Genomic DNA, 22,907 nt, shown 5'->3' on the forward strand with positions numbered 1-22,907 from the left:
TTGTCGACTGGGGTGGGGTGGTAACAGCCACCAGATGAACACAGATGGAACTAACAGAAAGCCCTTGGGTCTTAAGGGAAAGTTCATATTCCAAAAGGCTGGGAATGTCCAAATTTTCTTGGGTTAATTGTTGCTGCTGACACAAGATTGTGATTCTTCTTCACTTTGGCATATAGCACCTTCTAGGGGACTCCCTTCTACTGTTGTCGAGGATGGTTTAAATAACCTCTGAATATGTTATTTCTGTGTTCTGTGCCCATCCAAACACCAAGCATGATGCTGGGGGGATTGAGTGATACTGAGTTGGGGTGCAGTTCCTTGCCCTCATTCAGGATTAGTGTGTCTGGGAAGAATTTAATTGCTCTGTATGGTTCCGCTGACACGTGGAAAATGCTGTAGAACCAGAACTGTCTGGGCCATTTGGGCGCGATGATCTGGCCATTTGATGCCCTGTAGTGTTCTGTGCATAGTGTGGTGGATCCCGCACCACTTGTCTGTTGATATATAATACCATCAACATGCTGTTGAATCGTACTTGCACGTCTTGCTGAAATGTATAGTAGACAATGTTCACAAGCTCTGTGGACTGCTCATAGTTCAAAAAGGTTTATACGTACCCTGGTATCTCAAACAGTCCATGCACTCCATACTCTGTTCATCCAGGTAGGTGCTCTAGCCCAACAGCGAGGCATCTGTGATTAGTACCTTCTGTGGTAGAGGTGAAGTGAAGGAGACTCCCATATGCACATGGAAGCTGTTTTCCTATCAGCTTAGCAAGCCCTGTACTCTCTGAGAGACAGGTACTCATTTTTTCATGCTGTCTCAGCAAGGGATGTATACTCTCTTGAGCCAGGTTTATAAGGCATGAAGTCAAAGCCTTGCAGATGGTGTTACGTATGTACAGGCAGCCACGGGGCCGAAGAGAGTGAGACATGCCTGAACTGATGTTTTTGAACTGAACAAAGCTGTGTGATTAGATGTTATGTGAAAGATGGCTGTCTATATGGAAATGGGCATCTTTCATGTTAAGTACTGTGAACCAGTCTCCTTCAGTCAGTGATGAGACTACGGTTGACAGTGTTACCATTCTGAGGCGGGCATGAGGCGTGATTCTTGAAGCCCTGGATCCAGGGCATAATAATTGCCTCAGAGGGTATGGATTGGGGGGTGACTTCCAATTCTAGCTATACTAACTATTACCTATTAAAACTACTAATCTATAAATTATTTTATAACTATTTACAGGTAATCTGTGAAGGAAGCAAGTTTTCTGGACACTGGAGCTTTCCATCCTACATCATGGGTGGTAGAAGGAAACTGGAGAGGTAGTCAGTCCACACGGCCACTTACACTCTTGGTCTACAGCAGGACGAGGAGAACTGTGCAGGAGTGGATTGAAGGACACTCCAGTCTCAGATGATGGTGTGCATGTACGCCCACAATGGAATACAGACAGGGACCAGGACTCAAAGAACTGTTCTTTTAACAGGTTAATACCCACTAAAAACAGAGAAGCATAATGGCTACAGCAGTGGCAGAATATTCTCACATGTCAGACAATTCTAACAGGTTCCATATCACATACAGTGACTAGATATGGTACAGTAAGTGATAAGTTATGATTGAACTCTATAGAATTACAAGTTATACTCACATTAATGTTCATAAAATTGTTACACAAGTAGCATAAATATAATTAACATCTTGATTTGTTTCTTTTCAAGACCTTGATCCAGCAAAAACTTCTCCATGAGGGGGATCCTTTTTTCCTCCACAGAGCCCTATGGACTTCAGTGGGGGAACCCTATCCATGCTGAGCTTATTGTAGGACCAAAGGCCTACATTTGTACAACAAAAACATTCAATTAATGCTACAGACTTCACTTTAAATAAATGATACTGACTTAATACTAAGTTACCTCTTCTTCATGTTCATCCTCTTCCTCAAGTGTTCGCTTGGATGTAATTTCATACTTGGGTTCTGGAACTCTGCCATTAATTGCATACATATTCCTCCCATAGTTTACATTATTCTGTTTCTGAAGAGCTGTATTAAAGGTTTTCTGTTGCTGTGCCTGTTTTAGCAAGACATATATTTAATATCAAAAGAGAGGGACTGCAAATTTCATTAATCATCACAGAACTGAATATACGCTATGACTGTAAAGGCAGACTGTAGAGTCGTATGCAGTTGGCATGTATTTATTTTAGTGGGCACGGATCAGTACAACTCCAAGGCATACATGTCATGCAAATACTGAAGATTATGTCTTTAATCAACTTGCAATTACAATGAGTTCAAAGGTTAACCTCACCAATTTTTTTTAAATTCTCAAAATGTAATTTTAAAGAAATAATCATAAAATTATCATGTGATTATGTTACTAACCAGATACTGCATATAAAAGACAAATATTTAAATATAATAAAATTATTATAGAGTTAGCTGTCTCCAACTAGACAGATTTTGGCCTAGTTTAACTGAGAAGAAACATATGTAGAAATCTAGAACTTATTATGTCTATTCTTTCTACTATTACAAGAAATATGAAAATGTGACTCAGTATAATCTTGTAATCATATTTCATCCATAACACCATAGCTACATTTACACAGAAATTTTGCTTTTGTAAGCCAAAAGAGAATGCCCCGTATACTAAAAACAGAATTAAGAAGCTTAAATTACAGAAGGGCAAACCAGCTTGAAAAAAATAACCAGCCCAAACTGAACTTAAAGGATCATAAATGTTTGGTTAATAACTTACCTATTGCAATCACCACATCACACACCAAACCACTGCTATTTCTTTGCTGAAGTGGCAGATTATTTTAGATTGGGAAGAGTTGCTGGACAGTCCACTCCCTGCCTCTAGCAGTCTCTCTCCTTCAGGAGATGCCAGCAATCTGCTCTCTCCTCCCAGTACTGGTGGTACCTGAGAGAGGAGCTAGGGCTGTCATCTTCCCTCCCCAATCTCAAAACCACCTTTATGTCTTATTAATCATCATAAGAGACCAGATAACTGATCTCCCTGATCTGGTGCAATAGGACACAGTAATCCCTTTCCTTGGGTTCCACTAGGCTCACTGCTTTAAAATGTCAAAGGAACCAGGAATTCAATGTGCAACAATTCTCCTTCCATTCCCACAAAAACCAGTAATATTGCAAGGAGGAAGGGATCTTACCTACTCTAGGAAATTATAATACTGCACCTCACTGAGGGCTACAAACCTCACAAGTCCCTTTTACTTTTCAAAGTGACCAGATAATTGGAAGTTAATGGAGGGGTTACTAAGACCTGCAGCGCCACAGTACAGGAGTTGGAAGTTCTGCCACATCTTGATAACTGAAACCAAGAGTGGAATTTTGAGGGCAATAAAAGGAAGGAAAACTGTCTGGCCAACACCCTGAGGAAGACCCAATGATGGGGGCAGGTAAGGATAATATAACATTGGGCCTCCCTCTGAAAAGAAAGCTAACCAACCAGTGGGCTCAGCAACCTTTGAGGTCTACACAGCTGGAGGTGCGTAGCAGCCCCAAGTCTCCTTCTTAAGAGGCAGGATACTCATCAGAGATGGGAAAAGGTTCCTTGGTTTCCATCTCCCTTTTCACCCAAAAAGACAATGCAGGCAGAGTGTTTACTAAGTAAAGTGAATCATGTGTATGTGAAAAGTGAGTTTTAGGCTCTGGGAGTTGTAGTCTCAAAGATTCATATTGTATGGATAAGCTTCCAATAAAAATATGAAATTTTGGATGTTTGTTTAAATTGGACCTTCACACGTTTTGTTGTCTGCTCATCACTATCTTAAATACAAAACTAAAACTGGCTTTCAACAGAGGATCAGTAAACTGGAAACTAAATCTGGTCTAAATTTTGCTGAAAAACAGGACAATTTTTTACAAAAGTTTTTGTGACAAAATTTCCCCATTAGAACCACAACTAGGAACTTCTCACTTATTACATCTGTACTGCAAATGAGATTTAGAAATGTTTTAATTTATTTCATAAAAATAAAATAGCTCAACAAATATTCTTTCTTTCAGTACACGGAAAGACTAACTTGTGGGGCTTTAAAAAACTATAACGTACAGTACGTAACTCAGCACACATTAAGAGTTTTTAAATATATATGAAAAGTTTCAAAAGCATTATGAAACCTAGACTTTAACTTGATCTGCTAACTTGTTTGAAAAACTAAAAAATGCCTTGTAGTCACTAGGATTTTACCTAGAGTTGGTTAACTCAAGTTAAGAATACACCTATTTTTCCCTAAGTGAAGACAAAGCCCTAGCGTAGCCACAGTTTAATACCTCTACAATTGCATCTGCTGGTTATGTTCGACTAGCCAACACAGTTGTACAGATGCTAAACTGTGTTTACACTAGGAAAGAAGGTGTATTTTAAACATGTTAAAATCGTAGTGAAGAAATGGCAGTTGTAGTTTTAATACATTTGTTGGCTCAGCCTTGCATAAAATACAAATTCTGGTAGTCTGGAAAAATGTTTGGGAAGTGTTCATATTAGCTTTACAAACATGTTAACTCTTTCAAGTTAACTGGTAATCAATTAACATCAAGTCAAAAAAATCTGTTCTGTTCTACATTGCATTTTAAACCCGGGCCCACTCAGGTTTGAGCCGAGAGCCGCGTATCATCCACCCACAAATCTGTCGGACTCTGATTGGCAATCATTCAGGACCTGGGTCCTTGGACCCACCCGGGAGGGCAGGTCTGAGCCCGAGTCCCACTGAGACTTGAGTCCAAGTCTTGGTATTCAGCACCGTGGACACAGTTCAAGCCACAGACCCAAATCAGAAGGTCTGTGTGGTGCAATATGGACATGTTAGCACAGTTGTGAGACCCAGGTCCAGCAACTGTAAATCCAGATTTATGATGCAGCACAGACACTCAAGTGCAGACTTGGAAACAGAATCCACAAGCACATGCCCCACAGACCCAGGTTTACAATGCAGTGTAGACATACTGCCCTCATAACCATAATATCTGAGTACCTTCCAGTAGTGCATCAAACAACATGACTAACATCAGTCAAGTGTGGTTCGTTCTCTCTCATCCTTTCTTCAGGGGAAAAAATAAACGTGTGCAGTAAAGTTTTTTGTTTTGGTAGGGTTTTTTTATTGTTGCTGTTGGGTTGGGCTTTTTTATGTACAAGCTGCTGTGTGTTTGTGTTAGAGAAGGCAAAGTCAAAGAAGTGTGCCTTGCACTTGGAGCAGAACATTTGTGAAGGTCCACAGTTCCAGTGGGAGTTCATTCCACAGTTTCAGATGAGCCTGCAAGAAAGCTTTCTCCTACACAGATGACCTTTACCAGTGGAAGAAAGCATTACTGAGCTCAAGTTACACAGCTGTTGACCACAGTCCTCATCCCTGAGCTTTATGCAATCTTTTAAATATCTTGGGCCCAGGCCACTGAGAACCTTAAAGATAAGAACTGAGACCTTACACTTGACTCAGCGTTCTATGGGAAGCCACTACATGGAGCAGAGGACAGGCTTGAGTGATCATGGTAATCTGTGCTGCTGAGGAGATGCATTGTAGCATTTTGCACTAGGAGTTTCCTATGGGCTGATGGCTTCATGCCTAGATGAATGTATGTCTAGAAGTGTAGACATACCATAGGTGTTAAGGAGTATTTCAAGTCACACTAACTAAATCAAGTTAGCTAATTCAACTGAAAAAAGCATCTCATTTTTCTAAGGCTATTCAAGGCTTAAAGGTTCACAGCATTGGGCCTGAGTCACTTTTAAATAGGTTTATGACTTAAACTGTAATAGTCTCCTATTATAGTCCTATAGTCCTCCTATAGTCTCCTGAAATAACATATGGGGAAGGAGACATTCACTATCTATAAAATTCACAGTTCATCTTGCAACTAGAAATTCTGAAATTATATTTTTTGTGTTTAAAAAAAGGAATAAATCTGCTGATCATTACTTTTCCAAAACACACCATTTTCTGACTTTTGAGCTGCTTTAAATGAATGTTGCTATCCCATGTGCTCAAATTTTTTTTAAAAAAGAGAAAAACAGAAAAAATCTGAAAGAGAAGCGCAAGGGGAAAAAAGCATATTTTTAAGTATCTGTACAATAAATGGTAGGTTTCAGAGTAGCAGCCATGTTAGTCTGTATTCGCAAAAAGAAAAGGAGTACTTGTGGCACCTTAGAGACTAACAATAAATTTGTTAGTCTCTAACGTGCCACAAGTACTCCTTTTCTTTGTACAATAAATAAGATTAATACACTGATGTTATGTCTAACATAATTCAATAATTTTTCACAAGAACGAAATTATTTTATGTAACTTACCTGTTTCATTGCTGTTTCCCCTATTTTGTCAGAATGTTTTCGAATACTCTCTAAAAAGTCCTTGAGATCTGACATGGAAATTTCTTTAATTTCTTCACGCAGTTTTGGAAGGTTTTCTATCATTATTTGGCAAAAACGATATTGGCTAACTCTAGGAAGGTACATATTTTCTAACTGTTCCATTGTTTTTAAAGCAGAATAATATCTGTAAAGAGTTTAAAAAACAGGTTATAAAGACATCTTATTAAATTTTAAGGAAGCATGCTTTGTTATTTTTGCTTCTGTAAGCCATCAGAATCACACATATCAATATACAGTATATGATAAAAGCATTTTATACTTACAAAGGATTTATGTTTAAAAAAAGATCAGTCTTAGAAAATCAAGGTGGGTGAGTTAATATCTTTTATTGGACCAACTTATTTTGGTGAAAGAGACAACCTTTTCTAATTTTTTAAATTACAAAAAGTTAGCCAAAGTGACCCTGTCAATTTGAAATCCAGTCATTTTCAAAACAGTTAAAATTACTCTTAAGTACAAAATTAAGCTCCACCTGTACAAACTGTTCTGCTCAAACTAACCCCTTGTACTACTCACAAAAGCTTGAAGAACTGGGACCTTAATATAATAAAATCTAGTTAGTTCTGTTTATTTAGCTTAATTTATTGTCTCATCGCTACTAACCATATTTTTATTAATTTCTTTTTGTTTTTCTAAAATACAATGGTGAGCACCCATCCAGTGCTTGGGGTGCCTACCCCACAAATTAAAAAAAAAAATCACAAATAAAAGATTACCCCTAAATGTATCTACCTCACCATCCTTAGAGAAATAAATGTATACATACACCACCTTTTTCCTCCATGACTATTCTGTTCAACAATGCACTTTTTCACTGCAAGCCATGTAACTGTTTATGCTTTGGCAATGTACAGTACTGTATATTTAAAAAAACTAGTTCTGTTAATGGAGCACATTTGTGGCACAAACAGCAGAAGTATGCTGTACAAGAAAAAAACACTTCACAATCTATGTTAGCCATTAAGAGGAAAAATCTGTTGAAGATGTTTTACAGTATATTAATAGTTAAACATGTTGTGAAACCTCATGTAAGAGTAACTGAGTTTAAAGGGAAACTCAAATTGAAATGTAATAAATTTTAAAAATGGATTTAATACTAATTTCAGTTGCTGCTAAGTCCCCACATAAACAGTAAGAAAAATTGATTGTCTATGGGAAATGCAGTGAAATGGATTATACTCAAAGTGACAGTCAGTGCACAAAATAAACTGATAAATATACTTTTCTCTAATCTTTCAGTTACAATTATCTTAAGGCTTCTCTCCTTGCAAACACATCTGTACATAACTACCATTATTTATGTGAACAGTCCCCCACACTGACTTAAAAAGAAACTACTCATGTAAATAAAGTGTGCATGTTTGCAAGATCTGACCTCAGATATGATTTGTAATAATAGTAGGCAAAAATTGTTCAGAAAGTACTGTAATGTGAATTTTATGCTAAAATTTTATGCTGTATTCCTTTAACAGGTCAAATTTTAAAAGACAAAATTAGGATTTTTACCCCTCTCACTTCATGTAAGTGGATTTATGACCTTAAAGGATTTGGGGGAGAGCAAGTTAGCCTTAACTATCTTTTTTTTTTTTAAAAGGATATTCAGACAACTAACCCATTTCAACAGTGTTCCTTTTAAAAACATTGCATCTTTATATGGCTCACTTATTTTTCAACAACTATTAATGTAGCTTTTTGTTTTTGCTTAGAAAAATAAATTGAGAATTTTGTCATATATCAAATTAAAAGAAAAATGATTATTTGTTTCTGAAAATGATGTACAACCATGATAATTTGAACTCCCAAACTTGTATCCCAAGTGAGCAGTCTTATCCACAGGAATACAACTATTTTTTTTTTTTTTTTAATAAGGACAAGCACTCATCTAAATTTGCTATAGTCTAGGGCAACAAGTTGCAATAACAAAAAATTACTCACAATGGACTTTTAAATGATGTACAGATTTTAATATAATGTTAATTAGGAAATCACAGACTTAAAATAATAGGCAACAAGTCATTAAATGCCTCTTTTTACGATTAGCTTGATATTTCAAAAACTCAAGCAATTCCATGCTATCTATCCAAATTCTTCATTACATTAAGAGCCTATAATCTGTGGAGATCTAATATACAGAGACAGAGATACAAAATAAAGAATGCCAAGTAGTCAAAAAAAAAATTCCCCCGCATAACGTGGTACTAAATTAAGGAAACAATAGAAACCCCTCAGATGCAACATGCTGTGTACGCCTTTTAGATTAGAAATAGATGGCTTTGTTCATTTTCATTTTATTTTGTACAACATTCTGAACACATAAAGCACTAAGTGCTAATTATTAGAACCTCTCTCTCTTTTCAAAAAGTTTCCAGTGTGTTCTCATTAGAACCCAAGAAGTTGCCCCATACTTTCCATTCACCCCCACAGCCATGTATACTTTGCAAACTGTCAGCCCTGCTCCTTACTTGGACAAAGAGGTTCCTGTTGAACACCACAAGACACTCCCCTCCTCGAGGGGTTGAGCATGATACCTGTGTAACACATCAAATCCATGGTCCTCTACAGAACATGCCAAGGAACTGAACGTTGCAATGAACTGAACCCTAGGTCTCCAGTTGGCCAGTTTTTAATATATTTTTTTAACTGCATTCTTTATCTCTTGCCCCTCAGGTAAAAATGCGAAAACTCTTCCCACATTTAAACTCTTCAATACCCTTGTAGGATAGTGCAAAATCAAAGAAAACAAAACTCAAATAAGTTTGACACAGAGGGTTTTAAATGTTCAAATATCAACTATACATGGCAACATGCTCTTATAGAGGAGAAATACCATGAACATTTTTCATCTTCAGAGGGAGATCATTGTAAAAATGTTAATTTTGTGGGGAATTTAACATTTTTCATTTAATAATCTTTCTTCTCAGCTCTCACACAGACTGCAAGCTCTTCAGGGCCAAGACTCTTATTTGTTCAACACACTTGTGGGTTGTTTGGCTCTGGGTAAAATTTCAAAAGTGCCTAAGTGACTTGGCAACCTAAGTCTCATTTCAAAAAGGGACACTGGCCCATAAATGCCTAAGTCACTTTTCAAAATGGGACTTGGGCACTTCTGAAAATTTTACCCCACAAAAAATTAATCACAACAAAAACAGAATAACTCTCAAACAGACTGCAGAGCTTTGAGAAAGCAGGAAACAGAAAGACTTATAAACACCATGAACTGTTAAAACCCACGGCTAAGCAGGATTTTAAAGTTATCGAGAGCCATAGGAAACATACAAAATATACGATATGAGACAGCCTACTATATTAGCAGGTATGATAATAAATTGTTCTGTCAACAAAAATGTTGCCAACCACTCAGCATGGAAGCCATTTAAACATAAATTTAAAAAACATTTATTTTGGGCTGAATCCTGACTTCTGTAATTCAAGAGTAAGTGGTACAGGAAACTTCCTAGTCAAGAAGGAAAAGGGGTCAGGTTTAGGTCACGCTTAGTTAATACATGTTTTCTAAATGCAATCTTTTTCTTAGCGTATATGCAAGATAACCCCTTTAGTTCAATTTTAGTTGTTTGAGATGTAGCTTTAGCTTGTCTTTCTCCTTATAAGCCCCATACAATCAATAAGGGAACTGACAGACTGACTACATTATGGAAAATTTAACATACACACAGTTATTTCAAATGTACAAAGTAAAACTGGAAAAAAACATCTCTTTCAATTATGGTAATTTTAAATGTTACTTCAAAATAATAGTACGAAAACTTTTGTAAATTCATGAGCAAAAACCATTTCAGCTGTAAATTCTCTCAACTCAAGATGGTTGAATTCAGTATAGACAAAGGATGGGGAAAAAAATTGTTCTTTCTCCAAGAACACAACTGCTTTCAGTAGACTGCAAACAAAGTGGTTTCAAGTGTAAATTAGGAGCCTTTGCTTTATTGTATATTTGCCTTCTGTTTATTTTATATAAAGCAAGCAGAATGTTTTCAATACAAAGGGTTTGTGTGTATGTGCGTGTGTGTGTGTGTGGTTTTTTGTTTTTTAAAATAATGTCCAAGAGGGCCACATGGTGAGACTTCTAAGGAGGAATAAGTCTATAATAGCATCAAAATCATATAAAAGGTTTTTATTTAAATTATACAAATCAGCTTATCAGAGCACAGTTAGTTCATCTGGAAGGTTTTGACCTGTCTCTAAGATCAAAATTAACATAATCCATTTTCAATCCATTCTAGAATTGCTTACTAATTATACATATACGGTCCTGAGTGCGTGCGCACTCTCTCTCTCTCTATGCATACACACACACAGGACCTTGCCCCTTTAACATCTGTTCTGATAAAGAATTGAAGACATAATTTGAAGGTCACCAGCAGGTTAGGATTTAAGCTACAGAGTTTTGCATATCATTTCACGGTGTGATTTATTTTAATTTTTAATCTAGAAAATATTATTTATGTATAATGGGACACAGGAACTTTGTCATAAACATTATTAGCTCTCAGCAAATGTAATGAAATGTACAAACTGAAGGGGCTAATATAAACGAGTTAAGCAAAAATTTAAACATTTTAAAAATTCCTCCTTTTAAGATATAGAAGTGAATTGTTACTACCTCCTCTGAGCAAGTCTTGCAAGAGTAACTTTACTAATACCCAAGTTTTGAAACTATGAGGATATAAAAATGTGAAGTAGCAATAGAAGTCATCTGACATAAGACAGAAGAGGGCTGATAAATCTTCCCATTAGGACCAGAAATCCATCAATAGGATTGATTTGATCCCCACTGACACCTCCAAAATACAAAAACTTCTAATAATGTAAGGAAGCAGATTTGGTGGGAAAACAAAAAGATAAAAATTATTTATATCTGAGTTCACTATCTTGTTCTGATACTGAATTGGCCCCTTACAGGTTGTCCAAGCCCCATCCATAGAGTAGGGAGGCCCACTTGGGAAACACAGAAACTGCACTTTTCTAAAGGAAGTTCAGAAGGGCATAAATCTCCTTGCTGACTAAATTACTTCTGCACATAAAACAATAAATGATACTAAAAATGGCACGGAGGAGTTCCAAGAAAGAAATTCATAGGTGGAGTGCCAAACCGAGGGCACTGAAGACACAGAATCTTCATCTCAAGCCATAGGTGCTGGAAATGGAGGTGCTGAGGTTGCTGACGCACCTCCTGGCTTGAAGTGGTTTCCATTATATACAAGGTTTACAGTTTGGTTCAACGGATCTCAGTACCCCCACTATAGAAATTGTTCCAGTGCCCTGGCTTAAGCTCAAACCAGTAAAATCAAGTAAAATTGCTAGAGAATCCAGGAAAAAATTGGAAGACATGGGGGACAGAGCAAGAAAATTGAATCTGAGGTTACCGGATCTCACTGAAGGAGATCTGCTTTTTTCATAGAGTACTTCAGCAAGAAACTCTTTGCAACAGAGCTTTCTGACCATGGATTTTAGGCCGAGTTAATTGCAGCCATCTCCCAAAACCTGCTGCTGCTAATTTAGATAGATAGATAGATAGATACGATTTAATTAGCCAGAGAAGAGGACTTAATTTACAAAAAGGAAAAAATAATGCTCTTCTCTGACATATGCGTGCCACTCAGAGAAGAATGCTATATATACTACTGTAAAAAGACTGAATGAGAAGAGAATATTCTTTGTTCTTTCATATCCTGTCTAACTCAGAGAAATTTATAGAAATCAGATTAAATTCTCCAGCAGTATAGTGATTTCTTGGAAAATCAAAAGGAATCTAAATAACTAACATGGGAACCTAACCTAGAGCCACTGAAAATATAAGACGGAGAAGAGGAATACAGCTGAACTTTTAAAAGCTCATTAGTGCGTTTACTCTTTACTTGTTTGAAACTCTAAAAAGTAAGGGTTGTAAAAGATGCAATAGACAGGGAAAGAGATAGCTGCAGTATTAATATGTGTTTCAAATTTACAAGTATACAATATCCTTACTTTTTAAGGAAATTATAATAAAATAATTATTTTCTCTTCTCTAATTAAATTCATACCATGCAGGGTCCGACAGCATTCTTTTTGCAGAATCAGAGTGTAGCTCAATACTTTTTATTTAATTAGTAAATGTTTATATCTAGAATAGGTGTTATTTTTGTACAGCATAAACAATTACGTAGGAGGTAAAAGCTGGCACCAGTATTATTTATTGATTCCACTACCTAGAGCGGGCTACTGATGAAACTGTAGGAGGAAAAACAAAGCAAGCATTGAACATTAAGCTATAAAACCTAAAGACAGTTACAAAAAATAAAAAGTATATTTTTCAATGTATAAATTAGAATTATATAGGCTGGGGATACTAGCATTATTGGTATGGAATGTGCCCAAAGTGGCATTTAGAAGATTTTTGTATCTGCATCAAATCACTCTGTGTGCACCGCCCCCCAGTGCATACACACATTATGCAACAGGGCAGGACAACAGTATTTTTTTTAAAGTAAAACTGCCATTTCTAACAAAATACAATTAGATCAGAGGACGCAACACCTCAAGCAGGAATTGAAAGGACTACAAATAGTGTAATGTTTGGGGGAAAACCAAATTTTTCTCCCGCTGCACTTCAGAAAGAGATGCTGGTGGTGTGTTTTTCCTCCATGGGATTAGGGAGGAGAAAACCCCAGTATAGCATCAGGGCAATCGCCACTGACTTCAGCAGATCCAAGCCTGGACTTCCTGGAGTTGATCTATACCAGGGTCTCAAACACACGGCCCACTGGGTTATTTTTTGCAGCCCGCCAGCTCCCTGCAGCCCCCCCAGCATTTACCTAGAGCGGCTCTGGCCCGGCGTTCACCGGGAATGGGGAACCGCAGCCAATGGGAGCTTCGGGGGCGGTGCCTGGAGGCACAGCCAGGGCAATACACAGACCCTTGTGTCCCCTCTCCTCCAGGTACCGGCCGCTTTCCGGAGCAGCACAGGGGTAGGGCAGGCAGGGAGGGAGCCTGTTCTGTCCCCGGTGCGCGCCGGGACGGACCTACCCTCCAAACCCCTCCTGCAGCCAAACCGCCTGCCCTGAGCCCCCTGCTGCACCCCACACCCCTCCTGCACCCCGATCCCATGCCCTAAGCCCCCGCCGCACCCCTCCTGCACCCCAATCACCTGCCCTGAGCCCCCTGTTGCACCCCGCACACCTCCTGTACCCCAACCCCCTGCCCTGAGCCCCCTGCTGCACCCCAACCCCCTGCCCTGAGCTGCCTGCTGCACCCTGCACCCTGACCCCTTGCCCCACCCTGCACCCCAACCCCCTGCCCCACCCTGCACCCCGACCCCCTGCCCTGAGCCCCCTGACGCACCATGCACCCCTACTGCACCCCAACTCCCTGCCCTTAGCCCCCTGCTCCCCCTGGGGGCAGAGAGGGGGCTGAGTTGGGGTGGGGATTTCAGGGAAGGGGTTGGAATGGGGGCAGGGAAGGGATGGGAAGAGGCAGGGCGGGGCCTCATGGAAGCGGTGGAGTGGGGGCGGGGCCAGGGTAGCCGGGGGGGTGTGTGTGTGTGTGTGTCAGTGGTGCGGCCCTCAGGCCAATGTACTAGTCCTCATGTGGCCCTTGTTGTCATTTGAGTTTGAGACCCCTGATCTATACTGTAGCAGGAGAAGTTGCATCAGCTACAGTAAAAAGTTTGCAGGTCACATATTATGAGCTCTGGTACAGATAAATACAAAGCAAAAGCTCAGTCTCACACAGAATTCATAAGTTGTACAAATTCCCCAAATCATCACATTCAGGAGAGAAAGCAGCTGGGGAAGGAGACTCTCGGGGGAGAAGCAACCCAACATGCAGGTGGCCTGCATAAGTCAGGAGACCATGCTTGCCTTCCTGGACACAGATGGCCCCTCAAGAGAAGGATGAGATAGTGAGGGGAACAGTGTATAGGATGCTTATATTCTACATGACTCGATTCAGAATGATCCAAAGCATAGCAAGAGAGTTCTCTTTCCTCCATGAATAAATTAGGGGAACATTTGCAATGACAAACATTCCTTTGTGGATAAAAGTGATTTGAACTTTCTTTCTCAGAAACTTTCCCCTTTTTTCTGAGAGTGTTGGCTAGCCCAGACATGTAAAAGAGCTGAGACCCTGGGCTTTTCTAGGAACAAAAATGATGAGCTACTCATTGAGATCTGTAGGACTCAAGACCATAGGTATCAGTGCCCTCAGACTTGCAGGGTGCAGATGAGGAAGAGGGGAACAGATGAGGGGTGTAGGTCTTTTGAGAGAACTCGGAAGCTTAAGCCATCTTCCTTGGGAAGGAGGGATTGGTCTCTCAACCAAGTCAAAAAAGCTACATAGTAATGGTGGGGATTCAGAGCCATCTGTAGGCTAGTAATCTCTATTTAGTTCCTTGGGGGGGGAAGTAATCCAAAGAAGTTATTGTGATCATAAAGGAGGCAACGCAGGGTACAAACACTGGGGTACTGCATGAGATACTTAAGGCAAAGAAGCATACACCACACCAGTCTTGGGGAACCCAAACCTCTAGCATTTTCTTCACCTCTTACCAAACCTTTTCTCCTGGAAGACATGCTCACTTCTGAATGGGTACAAAAAGCTAACAGAGTGGTAAAAAGCCATGCCTTGCATTAGGAAAAGGCCCTAAATACTCAAAAAATCTGTTTGAAATTTTTTAAACATTTAATCAGCTTCAAAAAATTCAAGTTGACAGTGTCCCGTTAAGGGGGAGTAACCAGGGCAGGTGCAAGGATATTTTGCGCCCTAGGCGAAACTTCCACCTTGTGCGCCCCCTCCCCCTCCCCCTCCCTTTCCTTTCCCCTCTCCTCATACTGCTTCACTACGGTACAAAGTGGCAATGACAATATCAATATGACAAATTTCAACAACCTACACACACATATTCGCACATAACCATATACACTCAAATACTTAACATACACACACAATTGACACAAAGTATTAGTGAAATGATGCAGCAGCACTTGCCAGAGTCTTAGATCTGAAACAACTCAACAAAAATAGAAAAGGAGTATTTGTGGCACCTTAGAGACTAACAAATTTATCTGAGCATAAGCTTTCGTGAGCTACAGCTCACTTCATCGGATGTAGCTCACGAAAGCTTATGCTCAAATAAATGTGTTAGTCTCTAAGGTGTCACAAGTACTCCTTTTCTTTTTGCGGATACAGACTAACACTGCTGCTACTCTGAAACCTGTCAACAAAATAGTTAGCCTCAGACGACAACCTCCGAAAACTAGTCAACTTAGCATTATAAACAGCCTGTCAGAACGGGTAATGGCTGCGCGCAAAGAGAAAAATGAAGTCACAAACACACATATATATTCTGGGTACCCAGAGGGGGAGGTTTCCATGTTTGGTAACTATAATGCCTCATGGTGCCAGCTTGTCTCTGCATTGACCAGCTGTGGCTCCAGGTGAGCACTTCCCATAGAAATCCTGAGATGGGTAAACTGCCCCAAGAAATTTAAAAATGTCCTGGGCCAAATGTAGAATAAGGGGGGCAGGCAGGGGTCTCCAAGGCTGCTCGCTATGGGGAGCTGGGACACCAGCGGGAAGGCTGCGGGGGGCACACGGGGAGGCAGCGGCAGGTACCCAGGTACCCTCAGGCTTTGGGCAAGGAGTCCTGCTCCATCCCCCTAGCGCCCGCATGCAGCTCCTATCTGGTCTCGCCACGGCCCTGCTCCGCGAAGGGTCCCAGCTTAGGGGGACAAGCCTGGCCCACCTCGCGGACCCACAGGGGCTGTGCTCCGCCCCAGAGCCGGCCAGGCCCCGCCGGGGCCAGATTAACTTTTTGTGGGCCCAGTGCCAAACATATTTGTGGGCCCCCCTGGGGAATGAAGAGGCCAGGGGCAAGAGCACAGCGGGCACGGTGGATTTGGTTTAAATCATGACTTAAATCACTAGTTAGGAAGACTTGATTTAATCATGGGTTTCTACATAAAAGTGCATTCTCGTTGGTTGTTATAACCTTAATACATATTCTTCACAACTCAGAGATAGATGTAGGTTTCATTTTTAGAAGGTACACACTATACATTTTTAAACCGTGATTTATTTTGAAAACTTTTCAGATGAGTTTTACAGCTATATCAGAAAATGAATGATTGTTTGGTTATTTCATTTATCCAAGATAATTGAAGCAGATATTTATGAAGTGGTGAACCATCTTCAATTCAAGAGGTTAATCATTAATATTTGAAGGATTTTCTTGCCAGGCTGTATTATGAGGAGAATACAACCAGACAGATTTAAATTATTTTACTTAACTAAAACAACAACATTAAGTATTCTGGATTTTTTTCTTCAACAGCAAACATAATATTTTAACAAAAAAGCATATGTCCCTCACTTCTCACATTTATCTCCAGACTTCTTCTCCTTGTCCAGATCTATTCTGCCCCCAACAATCTTCTATTCATTGAACTTTTTGAAACTTTTCACTTTTAAAGAGAGGTAAGGGGTTGACCCTGTGTACACAAATTTGCAGAGGGACAACAGAGTTGAGGTCTGTTATTTCTCACCTCTATAGATTATTTATTTATTTAAAAACATTTTTGCTGTTAACAATCATGTTACCTCTGGAGACACAAATCCACAGTTTGAGAACTGCAAAAATAAGCATCTATGATGGTATCTTCTAGACTGAGCACTGAGTCCCATTGGGTAGATAGAAAAATTAACCTAAATAATCTATACAGAAGCCTGTGGAACCCCATAAGATTGGGTGCCTAACCCATGAACTATTAGAACTCATTTACAAAACTTTTCTTAAACATTACATGAATATATTGTCTCATACTATAGAATTAGAATCCCTATTCCGTGATATAATGTATCTTAATTAAAAGCATCTTTAGATAGTTTTTTCCAGCAAAAATCCAATTTAAATTTAAAAAATCCAATTTTTTGATTATTTTTTTTAAGTCACTGATTTTTATCCACCCTGACAGCTGGGCATGGTGAGGGGGAAGGATTGGTCCCCAGCTGGAGCGAGTCAGGGGCCAGGGGCAAGATGAGCACAGTGGGTCATGGTGGGAAGATTAGTCCCTGCTGACTGGAGCAAGGAGATACAAATTCTTTGGTTTCCTCTAAAGGGACTCACAAGTCAGAACATAACCATAACAAACTCTTTAGAAACCTGATTGGTTACAAAAAGGAAGGTGAACAATCCTTAACCATGAAGCATGCTAGAACTTTGGACAGAAGAGCACTGATACAGAAGTACAGGTTATTATGGCCAAGGCACAGTGTGGATTGGCAAAGACATGCACTTATTAATTCATCCTTCAAACAAAAACATTTTTTTAAACTTTGTTTTTTTTTCCTCTCATATATAGAGATCGCTCAATATATAAGGAGAGGTGGCTGGAGTAGAATCAGTGTAAAATCATATAAACTATGGAGATTTAGTACTTCATCCTTAATTTCCTAAAACCAAGTAATTTTCTGAAACCTCCAGAATAAATCTGACAAAGGGTTAGGAGGCATGTAAAGCAGCTATGAGAATACACAAACAGAAGCAAGCAATATGGAAAACCAGACTTACAAAAGTTTGGGTGGGAGGGGCGTCATCTGGAAAGTTGCTACTTTAAGATATCTACAACACATATTCTCTGTTACCATTGGCTTGAAATCACCTCAGCCTCTTTTATTGTCTAAGTGCCAAAACTGCATCATTATAAAAACCAGTTAGACTATCAAGACTTCTGGTTGAGTTAAGTTAAACATACCATAAACAATGGCAGTGAGAAAATATAATGTTATCAGCATATAATATTTAAACTGTTTTAAACATTACCTCTGAAGATACATATCACACGTTTTTGTTTGGTGTTTTGTGGATTTTTTTTAACACAACTCCAGAAGGCTTGATTCAAATTTTGAAACAATATCTCACAAAGAAACTTACTTGGCACTACTCTCCTTTCCTTTTCCTGACTCAGTGTATATTGCCTATCTAGATTGTAAGCTCTTTGTATGTCCTGTCCTCATACTAGTCTGAAAAACACCTAATTTGCTGTTGGTGCTATATAAATAACACATGCTCATTAAAAGAACAGCCTCACATAAGTGGAATTTCATATTCAATGTGTTCATACAAACTGGTTTAAAAAATGATCAGTGCTAACAGAGAAAGAAAGCCATATGACCTGGGTATAGCTACAAAAGTAAAAAAAAAATTCATGTCGAACAGTCACCATCTTGACTGCAACATTACTTTTGTGAAGGAAGGGAATCCCTGTAGCCCAGTGTTTCTTAACCTTTTCGATACCAGGCAATGGCTTGCTGCCTTCCTAAACTGTTTTAGGGACTGGCGCCGGCCCATAGACCAATCATTGAGAAACGCTGCAGCCATCTACACAGCTTAAAAACTTTTAGATTTAAAGCACTTCCTTTAAAAATTGCCATTCAAGCAATCCATGATGGTGGTTGCAACAGGAACTTTGCAATTTCTGTAGTTTTCCTAGGACAGCAACCGTTTCCATCTATTTTCTTCACATGGACTGAACTTGAGTCACCTCAAATACAAAAAAACCCCACCAAAAAACCACAATATGAAAGAATAGGAAAGCACCACCTGGCTTAACTACACCTGCCTATTTTTGGTCCATCTCAATGCTTCCCACTTGTTATTTAACCAGACCATTAAATCCCTTCCCTTCTATAGGAACAGACGTCTCAAACTCATTTGTATTCTATGTTGACCAACTTTCCACTGTAATATACTCCGTAAGTTTAATACCATTTGTGGTGGGGAAAATTCTGCTTTCATTCCCTGCTCACTCCCACTATCATCTTTTTTATGACAGGCCACCTACTTTTTGAACCTTTTACCATTGTGAATAATTTATCTTAAGAAACTATCAATCTATCAATTTTGAAAACTTCACAAAGTATCTTTTTTTACAACAAGACTGAGCCACCACCTTTTTGCTTGGAAGTTAAACTATTGATACCTGCTATTACTTTGCTTGTCCTATGTTTTGCCTTTCTAAAGCAGCACTGGCCTTGTAGTACAATGATCTATACTGTACAATGAGGATTCGGTGATACTGCAACCACATAATATGCTGTGGAATTCACTCATTGCCATAGAATTGTGTCCCGGCTTCTCAGTTTTCATTTTGAAAATAATGTTTCTGGTTCTTGCAGAGATAACGTGAAAAACACGAACCAAGCATAAACTGTTGTAGGGATGCTTGCCTGTGTCTGCAAAGTGCCTAAAACTAAAACTTTGAGATTTGTGAACTGCCCCATTCATCCTAAATAGAGACTCATGCTCTTCACAATTTGAGCATTTTCCCAATATCCCATAAAACTCAACATTTTTGCCAAGCACTTCACCATTTTGCTGCAACCAGGAATCCCAATACTTTTCCCCCCTCTCTCCTTGCACTGCCAGGACATGCCTATATCTGACTCCTCCTCTCCAGCTTTCCCTACAAGAAGTTATTTGAATTACAGTGCATGCTTGCTGCATTGCTCCATGAAGCTAAGCAAAAGTGGATCAGAGAGGCAGAGTTGGAGTCCAGCTCTCAACCAGGGGAACCACAAGCACAGGCTGGTGAGCTGGGGGGTTTAGAAAACAACACAGCAGTTGAGACCTGCTCAACTAGAGACATTAGCCACTGTAGTCAGCTATCAGCTTCCCCCTTCTCTGGGGTACACCGGGAAAGGAAATTCTTAGCTGGGCTACCTGGAGAATGACATGGGAACAGAGACTTGGAGCTGAACCATCTAGAAAGCACAATGAAAGAACCCATTCTCAAAACCAGTCAGAGCTGAAAATAATCAACAATGGATTTAACGTCACTTCATAGAGTTCAACTGTGAGCGTTTGTTTGCATGGGGATGGGCTGAATGGGGATTAGAATAAATTTACACTGCCACAGAATTTAGGGGTTGCTGCTGTGGAATTTGGTCCCGTTGTGCTGTGGTTATATACTGCACTCATACAACACCTTTCCTCAAACTTTTGGTAAAACATATGAATCTCAACTCTGTTTGAGATAAGGAACCATTGTCCCCCATTGTATTGTATGGGTAACTGAGGCACAGAAGGGCTAAGTGACTTTCCCACAGTTATGCAGAAAGTCAATGACAAAGCCAGGAAAAGAACCCCGATCTCTCAGCACTAAACTTTACCCACAAGATCATAGTCCCATCCATGTTTCCTACAGTAGCTTAAATAAGGTCCAACAACAGTCTTAGCAATCAATTTATTTTGTACAGGCATTTCTATTGCACTCGTAGTATTGAGTGCTTCCCACAGTACACTAACAAAGTCAGTGCTTTTGTATCTCTTTCTCTAACAAATCCTGTTGGAGTTGTATATCCATCATTTTCTAAAGCAAAATCTGTAACCTTATTCAAAGACACATTCAGGCAGCCACAGGCTATAAGATATAATACGGTTAAATCAAAAGCATGATATGATTAAGTCACTTTAAAACAGTCTTTAAAAGAAAAAAAAATTGGAAGGTTCATTATAAATCTATAAACCCATAGTGAGTAATAAAACACTGGGAGCACCAAAACCCCTTCCCTTAAGACACTTTATCCCAAGATTTAACCCCTCCATAAAATTCTTCAACCAGTCTTGTCTGTTTAGAGCAGACTCCTCATTTATTTCTCCTCACGACTATAATTCTTGTCAACTTGCATTATACATGGCTCAGAAGATAGTTAAATGGGATACAGAGCCTTTCACCCTTGGGTCACCAGTTCAAATCCAGTCCGGGTTGGCAGTGACCAAAAATTGTTACCAACAGATGGCTGTTTGGAATCCACTGCGAACCTTCATTTTGGCAAAGTAAAGCAACACATATTCCAGACCCATACTTTGCATTATCTTAAAAGGTGATGTCTATAGAAGGAAGTAAATGAGCTTCTGCTCTTTTGGCTTCTTTACGATATGTAAAGAAGTCCTGAAAGGATTTTGTCCTAAAACCAAAAAATGCCACACCTTTTTCTCTGCTTGTTTTTTTTACATTAGCAATTCTGGTCTTGTCTGCGATTTCATGGAAACTGAGGTACTGATGAAATTACAGCATTTTAAAAGACGGAAATCTGAGAAATTGAGAAGGAAAAGTATTTTTATTAGTTTTTTGTTTTTGTTATTAATTTAATGTTAATATCCAATAAACTCTTGTGAGAAAAAAAGTCTTTGTTAAAGAGTCAAAACCCTTATCTTTTCAATTAAGGTTCAGTTCAATGAACATTCACATTACACATCTCTGACACTCTCAAGTTCTTCCTGCAAAAACAAGCAAGACCAGACTCGCCATTCATGATATTTGTATGGTTTAAAAAAAAAATCACGGGAAAAAGCTTCATACATCCTTTATGCATCATAAAGGCAAAAAAAGAAGACAAATCTACTTTTAAAAAATCCATAGCATGTTGCCTTTAAGTCAGTGAAATGTCTTTGTGTGTTATAAAAGGTGCCTGTAAATGGAAAAATAGCAAATTGAATTCAAAATAAACTATCCCATACACCTTAACACTCCACTGTGGGGAAAAACTGTGCCTCATGGCTTCCAAGAATTTCTATTAACGTGTCATTTTTGAGTGCCCATCTGTTTATACTGTTCAGCTTTTTAGTCAGTTTTAACTTCTAATATTCAATTATAAGCATTAGCTTGGACTATGTAGAACCTTTCAGCAGTGATATATACTGAATTATTAGTAAGTATATTGGATTACTGGTACATGCCATGAGTTTGTGACTTAAGAAGCCTATGCAAACATAATCCCTGTTACTTTAGCTACTGTAGCAAAACTTAAAGAACACAACATCATGTCTGCTTGGCAGATATAAGATAAAGTCATTGAAGTCTCATTACAATGGGACAAGAATTATTTGAGAGAAGGAAGAGGAACCACAACAGCAGCATCCCATTGACCCTGTGGAAGTCCCTCCAGTGGTACCATTGCAGTATTAAGGGGAATGTGGCTAGTGTACAGACACTCTATGGCTTTGTTGCCTGGCAAATCACAGGAAATTACCACCAGAATTAATGTCAATTTCCAGAGGATACCACTCCATGCTCTCTATGCTCCCCCATGGAGAAGACTAAGTCATAAGGAAACGATCGTCACACAGTTAATGACAGAGCCATACTATAAAGAAGAAAGGAGCCTGAGCAGTAGCATGAAGATACTGTCTCTCAGCTTGATTGCCCTGAGGCAATGGTTCTCAACCAAGGGAACATGTACCACCAGAGGTACACAGAGGTCTTCCAGGGGGTATGTCATCTCATCTAGATATTTGCCTAGTTTTACAACAGGCTACATAAAAGCACTAGTGACATCAGTACAAACTAAAATTTCATACAAACAATGACTTGTTTATACTGCTCTATATACTATTATATGGTAAGTATCACAATGAAATATAAGTAAAATATTTATATTCCAATCAATTTATTTTATATGGTGAAAATGAGAAAGTAAGCAATTTTTCAGTAATAGAGTGCTGTGACACTT

At 39.1% G+C, this 22,907-nt stretch overlaps 1 protein-coding gene across 18 annotated transcripts in view; it reads right to left on the minus strand.

Moving 5' to 3' along the window:
• The window catches only part of EXOC6 (exocyst complex component 6), a 175,856-nt gene that overhangs the window by 111,860 nt on the left and 41,089 nt on the right, over window positions 1-22,907 (minus strand). For all 18 annotated transcript variants that reach the window (XR_005226047.2, XR_005226048.2, XR_006292106.1 and 15 more), the window contains 2 exons: window positions 6,324-6,528; window positions 1,920-2,075 (listed from right to left, as the gene is read on the minus strand). Coding sequence is in view for 15 of the 18 variants with exons in the window: in XM_043550685.1 (XP_043406620.1) it covers window positions 1,920-2,075; window positions 6,324-6,528 (361 nt within the window). In the remaining 3 variants the exon portion in view is untranslated. The remainder of the gene's footprint in view (window positions 1-1,919; window positions 2,076-6,323; window positions 6,529-22,907) is intronic.

The sequence above is a fragment of the Chelonia mydas genome, chromosome 7 (genome assembly GCF_015237465.2).
Source record: "Chelonia mydas isolate rCheMyd1 chromosome 7, rCheMyd1.pri.v2, whole genome shotgun sequence".
In the NCBI taxonomy this organism is placed as follows: Eukaryota; Metazoa; Chordata; order Testudines; family Cheloniidae; genus Chelonia; species Chelonia mydas.